The following is a 14,173-nucleotide window of genomic DNA, read 5'->3' as shown; positions in this document are numbered from 1 at the left end:
GAAGGGAAGGGAAGGGAAGGGAAGGGAAGGGAAGGGAAGGGAAGGGACACCCCATGTTTGCAGGGATCTAGGGATCCACAAGGATCATCAAGTCCAACTCCTGGCCCTGCCAAGAGACAGCCCCATAGCCAAGAGAGTTGATGAGGGTCCCAAAGATGCCGAAGATTTTTCATTACATTTATATCTAAAAAAATTTATTTTTATACATATTTGTCCATATATTTATTTTATATAACTATATATTTTATAAATGCATGTGTACACGCACACACACACATCTGCATAGCTGAACCTACTGCTCCCAAGGAAGGCTCCCTCCAGCCTTCTTGCTGCTCCCATTGACCTCTGGAAAGCCAGATTCCTTTAAACATGCCAAAGCCACTCCTTCCACGATAATTACGGAGAAAAAAAAATGTTAAACCAGAGCTATTTTCATTTATCTCGAATCCAACAGAACTGCTGATGTGTTTTGCTGGGTGCCAGTCTCTGTCTTGGGGCAGAATCTGCAATTTAACGAAAATATGAGTCTTTTGGGGTATGGAGTGCACCAGAGCACAGTCCCCTCCATCCCCCAGAGGGGATTTAACTGCAGAGCAAAGTTCAAAACGGAACAAAAATCCTCCCAGCCCCTGGTCACGGTTCTTGAGAAATGATACTTTGAAACAGGGAGATAAACAGCCTATAAAATTATTATCAGACTGGTGTAATAAAGCTGTAACCACGACAAGCTGATGCTCTCGGTGCTAATGGGAGTTAAGAGGGGTTTTAATGGCACCTCCCATATGGATGTGACATTTCCATGCTGTGGAAAATACAATCCACAGCAGCCACTCTGCAGCAACCACCTGCAGAAGGGCTTTTATCCACGGAGAAACACAAAGTGGAACCTCAAATTCTCCTGTAGCTGCCACCATGGGAAACTATCACCACTGTTTTCATAGAACCATGGAATGGTTTGGGTTGGAAGGAGCTTAAAGATCATCCAGTTCCACCCCCTGCCATGGGCAGAGACACCTCTCACTAGACCACGTTGCTCCAAGCCCCGTCCAACCTGGCCTGGAACACTTCCAGGGATCCAGGGACAGTCACAGCTTCTCTGGGAAACCTGTGCCAGGGCCTCATCACCCTCACAGCCAGGAATTTCTTCCCAATATCCCAAGTAACCCTGCCCTCTGGCAGTGGGAAGCCATTCCCTGTGTCCTGTCTCTCCATCCCTTCTCCAAAGTCCCTCTCCAGCTCTCCTGGAGCCCCTTTAGGCACTGGAAGGGGCTCTCAGGTCTCCCTGGAGCCTTCTCTCCTCCAGGTGAACACCCCCAGCTCTCCCAATCTCGCTCCAGAGCAGAGGGGCTCCAGCCCTCAGAGCATCTTTGTGGCTTCCCCTGGACTTGCACCAACCAGGTCCATGTCCTTCCTGTGCTGAGGACCCCAGAGCTGGATGCAGCATTCCAGCAAAGTCCAAAGCACAAGCAGCAAATTACCTGCAAGACAAGTCCTGCAGCCTCATCCTGCCTTGTGTTTACAACTGAAATGAAAAAATCTCCCCTCTTTCAGTTTAAAACCACTCCCCCTTTTTCCTATCCTTATCTGCCCGTGCAAAAAAAAAATCTTATCCTACTCTATTTTCAGGAAAACAAAACATTCAGGAGAACATCTACACACACCCCCACGGAGGCATCCAAAACAGGGCGGACCTGTGCTGGAATTCAAATTTAAGAAGAATGTTTCTTGCATGAAAAATGGTTTGACTTATTAAAAAAAAAAAAAAAAAAAAAAAAAGCCATGGACAAAAGGCACCTTGTTCCCAATGCTGTGATTCCATGAGCACGACCCAGTGCAGGAGACCTCCCTCTCGTCCTGGTGTGCCAGGGAACACGTTCATGGATCGTCGCCGTGAGTCCTGACGTCAAAGGCCCCGTGTTGTCCCAGAAAGTGATTCAAGAGCAAGGAAAAAAGGAGGAGGGAGAGGAAAAAAAGCCTGTGGAGGACACCGAGCACATTGGGATGCAATGCTGCATGTGGATGTTCCATGTGTCCTTGCTCAGAAGAATTACGGAGCGTCTCCTGCTAATGAGGGGACGTGCCGGGAAAAGAAGTGGCCTTTTATTGGGATTCTAAGTGACGCTGGCAATGGAAAGTCCACGTCTTGATGAGGCAGGGGTGGGAACTGAAGCGCTGAAGAGCTGACACATCAAACCCAAATATCCCTGAAATGCTGCCCCTGCCAGGGCAGGGCTGTGCTTGAGATGCTCAACCCATGGGATACCGAGCTCTGGAGCATCTCTTCCAGAGCCAGGTCCACGCACAGGCATCAGGGAAAAGAGCAAATCCCAACAGGCCTGAAAGTTACCGTTTTTCTAAAGTAAACTCTAGGAAGGAAGCTCTTTTCAGTGGCAACAGGATGACCCAACTGGCACTTGAAAATTTCCTAATTTGGATTGAATTTACTAACTTGGAAGTTTAATTTGTTAAGGTGCCCTCACAGAATCTACTCCTTGCACTGTGAGTATTGAAACATGAGTATCTCCTCCTCCTCAGGCTGAAATGATTTATCTCATGCTGGTCTCATCCACCAGCACCTTCGCCCTGAACATCCACTGACCTGTGGGAAGAACAGCAAAATCCCCTTTTTGTGTTTGTGGGATACCACAGGTGTAAACCAAATACATTTATTATACACATATCACAGAATCCCAGGATGGTTTGGGTTGGAAGGGACTTTAAAAGCCCATCTCATTCCACCCCCATGGGGAGGGACACCTTCCACTAGGCCATGTTGCTCCAAGCTCCAGGAATAGGGGCCTGGAACCAGGCCTGGAACACTTCCAGGGATGGGGCATCAAGATTTCCTGTAAAATTTTCCATGTAATTTTTAGCTGTTCAGATATTCAGTAGCTTTATGCTCCATTTAAATGCTTGCACAGCCATATACAACCCTGTTTAAACCCCTGAGCAGGAAGAGAAGTTTTCCAGCGATGCTGAACCCAGCTGGAATGCCAGGAAACTATCCAGAGGAGTCGAAAGCTGGGGTCACCTCAGCTCCCCAACACCCTCAGCACTGATGGGCTCAGGAGGGTCTTTGCCAGTGCAGAAGTCCTTTAATTCCCTGCACCAGCACCCCTCAGAAATTTGGATAGCTTATTTTTCTGCAGAAGGGAATAAACGAAAGCAAAGGTGGATTATTATTTTTTTAATTTAATTTTTTTGAAACAGGATCTTTACAACCTGATTTTACTGACTGTTCCCCCCCAACACCTCCCTTTCACTGGCTGCTCCAGCCTCCACGGAATCATGAGAAATGGTAGAAAACTCAATTAAGGAAGGTGGTTTCCATGATTCATCCAGCACAAAATCGGAAGCATCGGACACAAACGCAGCAGCAGAGAAAGGAAGGAAGGAAGGAAGGAAAACCACTTCTCCAGGGAGCACTCATCTGCCTTGACAACCAGCCCAGCCTCCCTCACCCTCCAACCCTGGATCGGGCTTCCTTCCCTCTCCAAGAAGGACAAGTGTCCCAGGGTGACGGTGACAGTAGGCTGCAGTCCTGACTCATCCCCAAGGAATGTGCCATAGGCAGCTGGTCCCTGCCAAGAAGACATCATTCCCAGTATGGGAGCCAGAGGACAACGTGTATCAGGACGGATGCATAAGGCAGATAAAGGAGAACCATGGGCAGTCTGCATTCCCAAACTCTCACCGGGCAACTCCCCAGGTGCCTTAATGATGTTTAATCTCTGTTTAAAGCTTAATCCCCTGGAAAGGGAGGGTTTGAGCCCTCAGGATCCCTCAGGATGCCTGGGGCACCATCATTCCACCCCAAACCTGTGAGCCAGTGTTGGTCCCTCTCCTGCAGATCCAGATGGGATTGTGGTCTCAAGAAGAGGGCACTGGCACAGGTTGCCCAAAGAAGCTGTGGCTGCCCCTGGATCCCTGGAAGTGTTCAAGGCCAGGTTGGACGGGGCTTGGAGCAACCTGGGATAGTGGAAGGTGTCCCTGCCCACAGCAGGGGGTGGAACTGGATGATCTTTAAGCTCCCTTCCAACCCAAACCAGTCTGTGATTCTGTGATCATTTTTAGTTCTGCCTATTGGCCCAAACTCACTGACGAACACAACACACTTTCAAAGGCTTTTAACATCTCTAAGCTTGACCTCGGGTCTACCTCAGCCCAAGCCCTAAAGCCACAGGGCAGGACATGAGGGATGGCAGTGGGGACAATTCCTGCTCCAGATGCTCTGGAGCTGGACATGGTGTCGAGCAAAGCTCTGTGCAGCATCACCGAGGAAGGGAAGCTGAGCAAGACGGCGACAGAGCTCCTTCCAGGCAGTTTCATGAAGAACAGACTTTCTAATTGAGTTTGGAGTTTCAGCAATTAACCCTTCCAAAAGTACATCTGCCTGCAGGGAGGAGGGGAAAATAGAGAAAACAACCACCAAACAAGCACGTATAATGGGCTGGGAAGAGATTTAAAATGCAATCATTGGCAAGATGGATTTTTGGGTTGCTGTTGAGCTGTTCTGCAAGCTAAAAATCAGCTGAGATTATCAAGGGGAAGGTTTAATCAGGCTTTGTTTTTATGTGCTATTCTCAGCCTGCTGGCCAAATTCAGCCACGTTTTGCCAGAAACCAGGGGTCTCTAAGATCCCAGCTGGTCTGGAAGAGAAGGATCAGTGCTGACACAGGGATGTGCCATGCACACAGCTCCCAGAGGAGGTTCATATCTGACTGGCCACAGAGTGTGAGCTGCACCCAGAGGTGTTGCAACCTCGTTGGGAAATGGGTGAGTGCAAGGAAAACCGAGGACAGCAGTTCTCCAAAAATAAAAAATAAACCAAAAAGGCCTTCTTTTGGTTTTCTGGGCACTACTTATCCCCTGTCCCATCAGTTCTACCTGGTGGAAACCCCGGCCTGGACAACAAGATCAATGTGTCAGAAGCAAAACTGGGTAAGAAAACTAAGTTACAGCAACTCTGCTCAACCTCATCATTTCTCTGTTCAGCTGGAATTTGGGGTTCTCAGTATTTTTTCCAAATTATACACCTGAAAAACCCTGAAAACCACTGAGAATGTTCAGAACAAAATCCCACCAGATGAGTTTTCCTTGATTTTGTTTCTCTGCCCCTTCCTAAGTAATCAGTTAATTCACATTTCAGAACGAGAACAAAGAAATGCAGCTTCTCTAAAATTTTTTTTAGCACTACAAGACTCTTCCCCCAAACCTGCTCAGGGTTGGATGCTGGGCTGAAGTGCCAAGAGCTCCACCAGGGCTGTAAATCTCCTTCCTTCCTGTGGTCTGTGAGAAAAACCACCACCAAAAAAAATCCCCCAAACACCCAAACCAGGAGTTGGCGGTGTCAGTGTCACCTGTGATGTTGAAACAACCAAAGTTTGCAGTGCAAATACTCCCTCCTGCCTTTCCCAACTCAGCAAACACTCCCCACATCCACAATTCCATGTCGTTATCCTTTTTTTTTTTATCCCATCAAAGACCAAGGGTTAAAATCCAGGTGCCTGGTTTGCTGAATCATAGAGTCTCAGAATGGTTCGGGTTGGAAGGGACCTTAAAGACCAGCTCATTCCAATCCCTGCAATGGGCAGGGACACCTTCCACTAGCCCAGGTTGCTCCAAGCCCCGTCCAACCTGGCTTCGAACACTTCCAGGGATTCTATTTTGAATACGATTTGAGTTTTTACATGGTTGAGACAGACAGATCCAGATGCTTGCAACACAAGCCCTGATGGGGAACAGTGGGGAAAACGAAAGGAACAGGGAGGGAAAAAAAGAGAAAACAAAAAAAAAAAAAAGGGAAGTGTGTGAGTGTGATGATTTCCATGGTTTTTAGCTCCCTCAGAGTGACGTGGACACAGCTTCCCCGCGTGCCTTGTGTCAAACCGAAACCTGAGGGAGCTGGAAGAGGAAACTACTGATTTGGGCTGGGTGGGAGCAGCAAACCCAACAATTTCCTGTCTGTGGTATGACAAACCCAGGCTCTGGTATCCGTGGGAACGCCGCCGCCGCCTCCCACCCCGCTCTCCTTCCCCTCCAAGTGGGATCTGTGTCTTTGGCCGGGTTCTTTCAAGCCAGATCAGAAACATATCACTACATAGTGAGAGAATTTAAAAAAAAATTTTAAATAAAAATAAAATCTAATTAATTTTTTTTTTGCTCTTTAAGAGTCATCACCGCTCTGAGTGTAAATATTAATTGCCGTGACTGCAGCGTGGAGTTGCCTCTATATGGTTCTTACCTCCCCCCACCCCAAATTCCTCTGGTCTTTGGCAGTTCAGCTGAATATTCCACTTAGGTTCACAAAGAAGACATTATTTGAGCCATGATCTTGCAATTTGGTGCGAGCCTACTACGAAGAGGCTTCCTAGGGTCCAAAGCTGGATGTAAAGAAACGAGTCGGCCCCACATGGACCAATGTGAATGGCCAAAGTGTCACTAAATGTCACTAAAAATGTGTTATTTGGACAATCAGGATTCAGCACAGCCCACTAGAAAAGGTATTAATCAAGTGCCAGTATGGAAATGCAGGGCACGTTAGCAGGTCTCCCTGAGGGTGCTGCTGAAGTGGGAGCATCTCTGCTGGGAGCATCCCTGCTGGGCAGCATCCAGCAGCTTCTAGGGTACCAATTCCAACTCAAAATGGCCCAGAATCCTGCCTGCTTCTGGAGCAGGAGGACTTTGGTGCTCAGCAGAGTGTCAGATCCCAACCCATCCCACCTCCTGCTGGCAGCGTAAGTTTTGCTGTTCAAAAGCTTGGAAAGGAGTTTTCCGGGGAAATCTGGAGCGGGGTCAGTGTGGAGCATCAGAGGAGTCCTGCCTGCCCAAAGCACGGCAGCCTGAGCCACCCTCAGCAGCAGACACCACCACCATTTATCATGTTATTCCAGACGAGCTCTCACCACCCAGCCTGAGGGAACACAAACAGCTCCCGGCGGACTGAAGGGCCCTTGGAGCCCTCTCATGAACATCTCGTAGCTGAAAAGCAACACTGAGGAGTGACAAGAGTGCTGATTTTGAAGGGAAACGTCCCTCTCGTCTCATCTGACAACCGGTGGACAGACGAGCAGCTGCAGAGCTCGCGGGGGAAGGTGCTCAGGTGCCACTGTGGCGGCACCGACCAGAGAAAGGCCCCAACCACAGGCCTGGCACCAAGTACTGATGATCAGATCAGTAATTTTGGAAAGCATGGCTACGATCATACAATCATAGAATGGTTTGGCTTGGAAGGGACCTTAAAGACCACCTCGTTCCAGTCCCCTGCCATGGGCAGGGACACCTCCCACTAGCCCAGGTTGCTCCAAGACCTGTCCAGTCTGGCCTTGGACATTTCCAGGGATCCAGGGGCAGCCACAGCCTCTCTGGGAAACTTGTGCTAGGGCCTCATCGCCCTCACAGCCAGGAATTTCTTCCCAATATCCCAAATAACCCTGCCCTCTGGCAGTGGGAAGCCATTCCCCCTTGTCCTATCTCTCCAGACCCTTATCCCCAGTCCCTCTCCAGCTCTCCTGGAGCCCCTTTAGGCCCTGGAAGGGGCTCTCAGGTCTCCCTGGAGCCTTCCCTTCTCCAGGTGAACACCCCCAGCTCTCCCAGCCTGGCTCCAGCCCTCAGAGCACCTTTGTGGCCTCCTCTGGACTTGCTCCAACAGGTCCATGTCCTTCCTGTGCCGGAGACCCCAGAGCTGGATGCAGCATTCCAACAAAGTCCAAAGCACAAGGAGCAAGCCACCTGCAAGACAAGCCCTGCAGCCTCATCCTGCCTTGGGTTTACAACAGAAATGAGCTGGGACAAGGACTCTGAATTTCTCTCTCATAGCCTTAAGCTGTTGCAAAGGGTTCATTCCAGTTTAAAGGCAAAGAATTTCCCCAGCAACTCTCACGAGGGCTTGTAGTGTTTATAAGCACTGCAAAACCTCAAACACAAACCTGGGCAAATCAATGACACTGCACTTTGTTGGTGTTTTATTCATAACCCTTTCAGGGGTCCATTAAGGAAAGGAGACTTCACAGGGAGAAGAACACTAATATTCATAATTGATCTTGCCAGGAGTAGAGCTGAAATCCTTGAAAGATAACACAGCAAAGTCCATTTGATGGTGAAAAGAGCCCCTGGGGTGAATCCCAGACACATTTGCAGACTAAAACTCCAAAAAGTAAGAGCTTAAAGTGCTACAAACAAAACACTTTGCATGGGACAACTCCTGTGCCAGTCCTCAGGTGACTTCCCACCCTCTCCCAAGCGATGGAAAAGAGATAGCAGAGGAGCTGCCAAAGGGAACAGTGGAGGTTAAACCAGTTGCCCAAACCCTTATCCAAGCTGTGATTCACAAAAAACCCAAGGCCTTAGATGTCATCACTGCCTGCCATTATCAGTCACTCTCTTTCAGGGCAGAGGGTTTGCTTTGTATCCATGTCAGCCCTCCTGCCCATCCCACCTCAATAAAATACAGATGTCACCATGCCACAGGGCAGCACCTCCCAGACACCTTTTGGTCAGAAGGACTGCTCTAATTCTAAACCTAGCTGGGCTTTTCTTCATTCACTTATCTCTTTTCCTCAGGTACAAACCCCTAAAGGTGCTCAGTCCTCTCCCAGTGCTCCCAGCAAGCCCCCAGAACTGGAGCTGGCTGCCACCCCTACACTGCCTGTAAAAGAATCCTGGAGAGAAATCCGCATTTCCATCACAAAACTTCCATCCACAGACTTTCTGAATCTGCTCAGTGCACATTTAGGTCATCTGTCTTAAGCTGCTCCTCTGCCAGACACCATTTGTCCCCCCTGCCCTGTTTCTGTCAGCTATTCTTTTATTCCCTCGACCATACAGAGCATCCCCCAAACCCATATATCCCACAGAATTCCATATACCCCACAGAGCTCCTCCCGAGCACATTTAGAAACAGCAGGATTTTTTTTTCTTCCATGTGTTTAAAACAGCCTTAAGTTGACAACAACAATAAGCTGCGTTCACTTCCTTCCTTCCTCTGCTCCCAGTGATTTTAAGCCTCATTTTTTTTTTTTGTTTGTTTTTAAGTCAATAGTGGCAAAATTCCTAAAAAACCCTGGGTGAGCACCAGGGTGTTTCCAGTACAGACCCCAACCCGTGTGGAGCAACTAAGTGCTACTGCTCTTCAAACCTCAGCAGTTTTTTCCCTATTTTTCAGGGATGACTTTGTCAAGAACTTGGCACGGCTCAATTAACGAAGTGGCTTAATCCAGCGGGTGATGAATAACAGGGGAGCCAACAGGTCATTGCAATTCACTTGAGTAACCAGAATCCCTATCTGCTGCTTGGGCTTTTTCCAATCCCTGCCTGCATTAGAGACAGATTTTAATTGCCTATTCCCAAACAATCCGACCGCAGCCGCTCTGCGCAGGCAAAGACTGAGTCCATAGGATTTATGGATACCTGCAGCCTTGCAATTAAGGAGGAGAGACTTTGCTGTGTTCCTGTTTCGTCCCAACTCTCCTCAAGGTAAAGAGGTATTTACTGCAATCCTACAAGCATACCGATGTAAATCTAGATTTTTTTTTCCTTTTTTCCAAGTTCTCCTTGCTGCTGGCAGGAGGGGAGGCATTTTTCCCCCTGCTCACTAATGGCTGAAGAGCTTCTACCAGCATACTACAAGGGGAGACTGGCTGCAAATTCCCAGCAATGTCCAAAACTTCAGTGAAACTCCAGGCAGGCCACAGGAATCTCCTTTCCCTGCCCTCTGGCAGCACAAAACCTTCAGGATTTGTCCTAAGAGGTGGAGCAGGCAAACCCCTGCCCAAGGCACAGACTCCCTTCCCTCCTCCCCCTTGCAACGTTTAAGTTCATAGGAGATCTCACAGGGAAACCCAGAACTGCAAGGCAGCTTTATTTTTAGGAAATTTCCTTAAAACTCACAGAAAAAATCTGCTTGGCAAGACATAATTTTTTTAACGCTGGGAATTGTTAAAATAAGGAAGGGACAGAGGAATGGCGGGGAGGAACAGGTTAAAAATGCAGGGGAAGGGTTTCAACGTGGAAAAATTGCAAAGTTAATTTATCTGGAGAAGAGGCAGTGCAGAGGCTGGATGAAGGAAGGCATTGAGGAGCACGGGAGGACGAGGAGCGAGTCCTGTCCCACCCCGCTCCGCTAAAACCCGACCCCGATAAACTGGCAGGAGCTCAAAGAAGAGCCATAAAAATAATGAGAGGGCTGGAAGAGCTGACACGCAGGAAGATTAAAAGGAACTAAATACGTATAGCTTGGCTGGGCGACAAAAGCCAAGGGGAACGGGAAGGCAACAGCTGGAATATCCACAGGTCTTGACCATCCCGGGGAGGGGAGCGTTGGGGCTGAGCCCCCCGGGGAGCACCATCCCCTCTCCCCCGGCGCTGCGGCTGCTGCATTCCTTCCCTCTAATACAATCCCTAATTTAACAAGTGGAGAGGATCCGGGCAAACATTTGGGGGGGGGATGCATTACGTCAGGAGCTAATTTAGGTCCCTGCTGGGCTCCGGCCCCGTGTACATGCCTGGCTTTCCCTCTGCTTCGGCGTCTCCCGACACCCCCACACGGCTCCACACCAACGGGAGCATCACTTGTTCATTCATGGGTGGATTTTTTATCATTTCTAGAAAGCTCGTTTGTTTTGGTTTTGTTTCCCCCCCCCCCCCCCCCGAGCGCTCAACTCCAGCAACACTTTCTGCAGCTCCAGGACTGAAGTAAAAAAAAAAACACTAAAATAAAATCAACTTTTCGGAGAGTTCAGACCAACTCCAGCACGAGACTCTTTGATGCAAGCGCTCGCTTCCTCTCGAAAGGAGCGTATTTATATCCATCTCTTCCTTCCTGCAACTTCAGATAATTAATAAATCAAAACCCAAGCACGAGGTGGGGGGGGGGGGGGGGGGGCGGGGAGGTGGGGGAAGAAGCCACAGGAGCAGCGGAGCGGGACCTGCCGGCGCAGCTGACAGCTCCGCTACTCCCACGGCCGCAGGCACGCGCGGGACCTCGCAATTAATATTTTATTTGAGCAATTACAGCCATCAGCCCAGGCCGCACCGCTGAGTAAACACGCCCGAGCCATAAAGCGCCGATAAAGAGACAAGGGGCGGGGGGGAGTAAGGGGGGGGGAAGGCTTCGGAGCTCCCCGCTTTTCTTTTCGCCCGAAGCTCCTCCGCCGCATCCCGGCGGGTCCGGCCGCACGTTCCCACGCGCCCCGGACAAACGGGTTCTTTGTCCAGGTGTGCGCCCAAAGCCACCGGACACCGCGGTGTCCCCAAGCCCCCCCTCGCCCACAGTCGCCCCTGCTGATCGCCCCATGGCCACAGCGGGCCCTCGGAAGCGCTTTCCTCGCACGGAACTTCGGGGTTAAGTTTTGCCGTAAGCTGGAGAGTATCCACACCCCACACCCCCCGCCACCCCCATCCCAAAAGTGAAGCTGTTTCCCAGCTCTGTGCAAAATCCTGGGTGTGAAGCAGCTGGTGGATGGGGCTGAGGCCCCGGGGTGTTAAAGTTTGGCTGGTTGTGGCCCGAGGCGGTGAGGAGGAACAGGGGGGAAGGGGGGGAGCCTGGAAGGGATGCAGGGGGAGAGGGGCTGCTGGGGGCTGGAATGGGGGGCTAGAGCAGGGTGCGGGGACTTGGGGTGGGCTGGGTGCTGAGAGCTAATGCACACTACTGGGAGAGGGTGCTGGGAGCTGGGGTAGGGTGCTGGGAGCCAAAACACAGTACTGGGAGAGGGTGCTGGGAGCTGGAGCACAGAGCTGGGTGCTTAGGCCCTGTACTGGGACAGGGAGCTGGGAGTTAAAACACAAAGCTGGGGCAGCGTGCTGGGAGCTGAAGCTGGATACCGGGAGCCAAAGCAAGGTGCTGGAGCAGAGTGCTGGAGCACTGTACTGGGACAGGGTGCTGGGAGCTAAAGCAGGGCACTGGGTGCTCAGGCACTGTACTGGGGCAGGGTGCTGGGAGTTTAAGCACACTACTGAGAGAGGGTGATGGGAATTAAAGCAGCGTATTGGAGCAGGGTGCTGGGAGCTGGAGCACTGCACAGGGCAGCGTGTTGGGAGCTGGAGCTGGGTGTTAGAAGCTGGAGCTGGGTTTTAGGAGCTGGAGCTGGGTTTTAGGAGCTGGAGCTGGGTGTTGGGAGCTGGAGCAGGGTTGTTGGGAGCTGGAGCTGGGTGTTGGGAGCTGGAGCTGGGTGTTGGGAGCTGGAGTTGGGTGTTGGGAGCTGGAGCAGGGTTGTTGGGAGCTGGAGCTGGGTGTTGGGAGCTGGAGTTGGGTGTTGGGAGCTGGAGCAGGGTTGTTGGGAGCTGGAGCAGGGTTGTTGGGAGCTGGACCACTGCACAGGGCAGGGTGCTGGGAGCTGGAGCACTGCACAAGGCAGCGTGTTGGGAGCTGGAGCTGGGTGTTGGGAGCTGGAGCAGGGTGCTGGGAGCTGGAGCAGGGTGCTGGGAGCTGGAGCACTGCACTGGACAGGGTGCTGGGAGCTGGAGCAGGGTGCTGGGAGTTAAAGCACTGCGCTGAATCAGGGTGCTTGGGAGTGCTGGGAACTGGAGCACTGCACTGGGAGCCGGGAAGATGCCGGGCAGGGCGCCGCGCAGGGCGGGGGGTCCCGGGGCACTCACCGAGCTTCTCGACGAGGCGCAGCATGACGCCGCCGATGTGGATCTCGCCGGTGACCCGCAGGGTGACGTCGCGGCCCAGGTCGGTGACATGGACGCTGAGCTCCCACGTCCCGTCGGCGTAGCAGCCGTCCGGCATGCGGATCCCGTCCAGCGCCATGGCCCCGGCCTCCTGCGCCGCCGGCCGCGCCCGGCACGGAGCGGGAGCGGGATTCAGGGATCGGCGATCGGGATCGGCCCGGCAATGCCCGCTCCGCGCCCCGGGGCAGGGCTGGGGGCGCGGTGGGGCGGGATCGGGACGGGGGTGCCGCTCTCCCGCCGCCCCCACCGCTGCCTGCGGGGCCGCCGCGGGAGGAGCAGGGCGGGCGGAGCGGCGGGAGGAGGAGGGAGCGAGGGGAGGGAGGAGGAGGAGGAGGGGGATAATAATTAAAGGAAAAACGCGTCCCGCGCTGCCGGGCCCCTTGGCCTTTTATGGAAGCGAAGGACGGAGCAAGCGGGGGCCGCTCCAACATCCGGGAATCGCCGGGGGGCGGCCCGGCTGGGGTCATCCCGGCCCGGCTCTGCCCGGCCCGGCTGGGCTCGGCTCTGCTCGGCTCAGCTCATCCCGGCCCGGCCCGGCTCGGCTTTACTCGGCCCGGCTTACCCAGCGCGGCTCTGCCCGACCCGACTCTGCCCGACTCGGCTTATCCCGACCCGGTTCAGCCCGGCTCGGCACAGCCCGGCTCGGCACAGCCTAGCTTGGCTTGCCTTGGCTCAGCCCGGCTGGGCTCGTCCCGGCACGACTCATCCCAGCTCGGTTCTGCCGGGTTCATCCTGGCCCGGCAAGCACGGCTCTGTCCAGCCTAGCTCGGCTCAGCTCATCCCAGCTGGGCTCATCCTGGCTTAACTTGTCCTGGCTCAGCTCAGGGCCAGTGATCCCAGAGCAGGCAGAGTGGGGAACTCGGGAGTCAGCCAGGAGAGCATCCATTAGGGCTGCTGGAACCTTGGTGTCCCAAACACACATGGCAGCCGTGCCCACTCTGCACCCTTCAGGGTGTTTTTTAACACTGGCCCCAAATTCATAGGCAAAATCCTTCCCGTTCAGCAAAGCCCTACCTTGGCATAGTAGTCCATGTCCGCGCCCAGGCCGGGCGATGGGTTGGCTCCCTCCATCCTCATCATCTGTGAATCTGGGAAATGGGAACTGTCTTTAAATAAAAGAGTCTGAAGCGGCACAAATGGAGGAAAAAAAAAAAAAATATTATCCGCTTCCTGTAGCTCTCCACCCAGTGATACACACATCCCGCCAGGCAACCGGGCTTCCTGAAAAACCGACGCGCGGAAGGGGCTGCGGTTTGAGGTGGATGTGTCCCGCACTCTGCCGGGCGATGGGAATTCACATCCCGGCAAAGCCGTACCTTCCCCGGCAGCCTCGGGGATGGCTCTGCCAGCCCAAAGCTCCACGAGCACCATTCCCGCATCCCATGTATTGAATGGCAGTGGGAGCTTTAGGACCGCAGTATCGTGGAATGGTTTCGGTTGGAAGGGACCTGGAAGACCATCCAATTCCAAGCCCCTGCCATGGGCAGGAACACCTTTCACC

At 52.5% G+C, this 14,173-nt stretch overlaps 1 protein-coding gene across 4 annotated transcripts in view; it reads right to left on the bottom strand.

Moving 5' to 3' along the window:
• FERMT2 (fermitin family member 2) overlaps positions 1-12,778 on the bottom strand; it is a 52,793-nt gene extending 40,015 nt beyond the window's left edge. For 3 of the 4 annotated variants that reach the window (XM_027662562.1, XM_027662564.1, XM_027662565.1), the window contains exon 1: positions 12,595-12,763. In XM_027662562.1, the coding sequence (XP_027518363.1) occupies positions 12,595-12,751 (157 nt within the window). In that variant the 5' untranslated portion in view covers positions 12,752-12,763. Of the gene's footprint in view, positions 1-12,594 lie in introns of all 4 variants that reach the window. The other variant, XM_027662566.1, reaches the window with a different exon arrangement.
• Positions 12,779-14,173: the final 1,395 nt, after the last annotated feature.

The sequence above is a fragment of the Corapipo altera genome, unplaced genomic scaffold (genome assembly GCF_003945725.1).
Source record: "Corapipo altera isolate COAL_440 unplaced genomic scaffold, ASM394572v1 169, whole genome shotgun sequence".
Taxonomy (NCBI): Eukaryota; Metazoa; Chordata; class Aves; order Passeriformes; family Pipridae; genus Corapipo; species Corapipo altera.
This window is presented reverse-complemented; position numbering and strand designations above follow the sequence as displayed.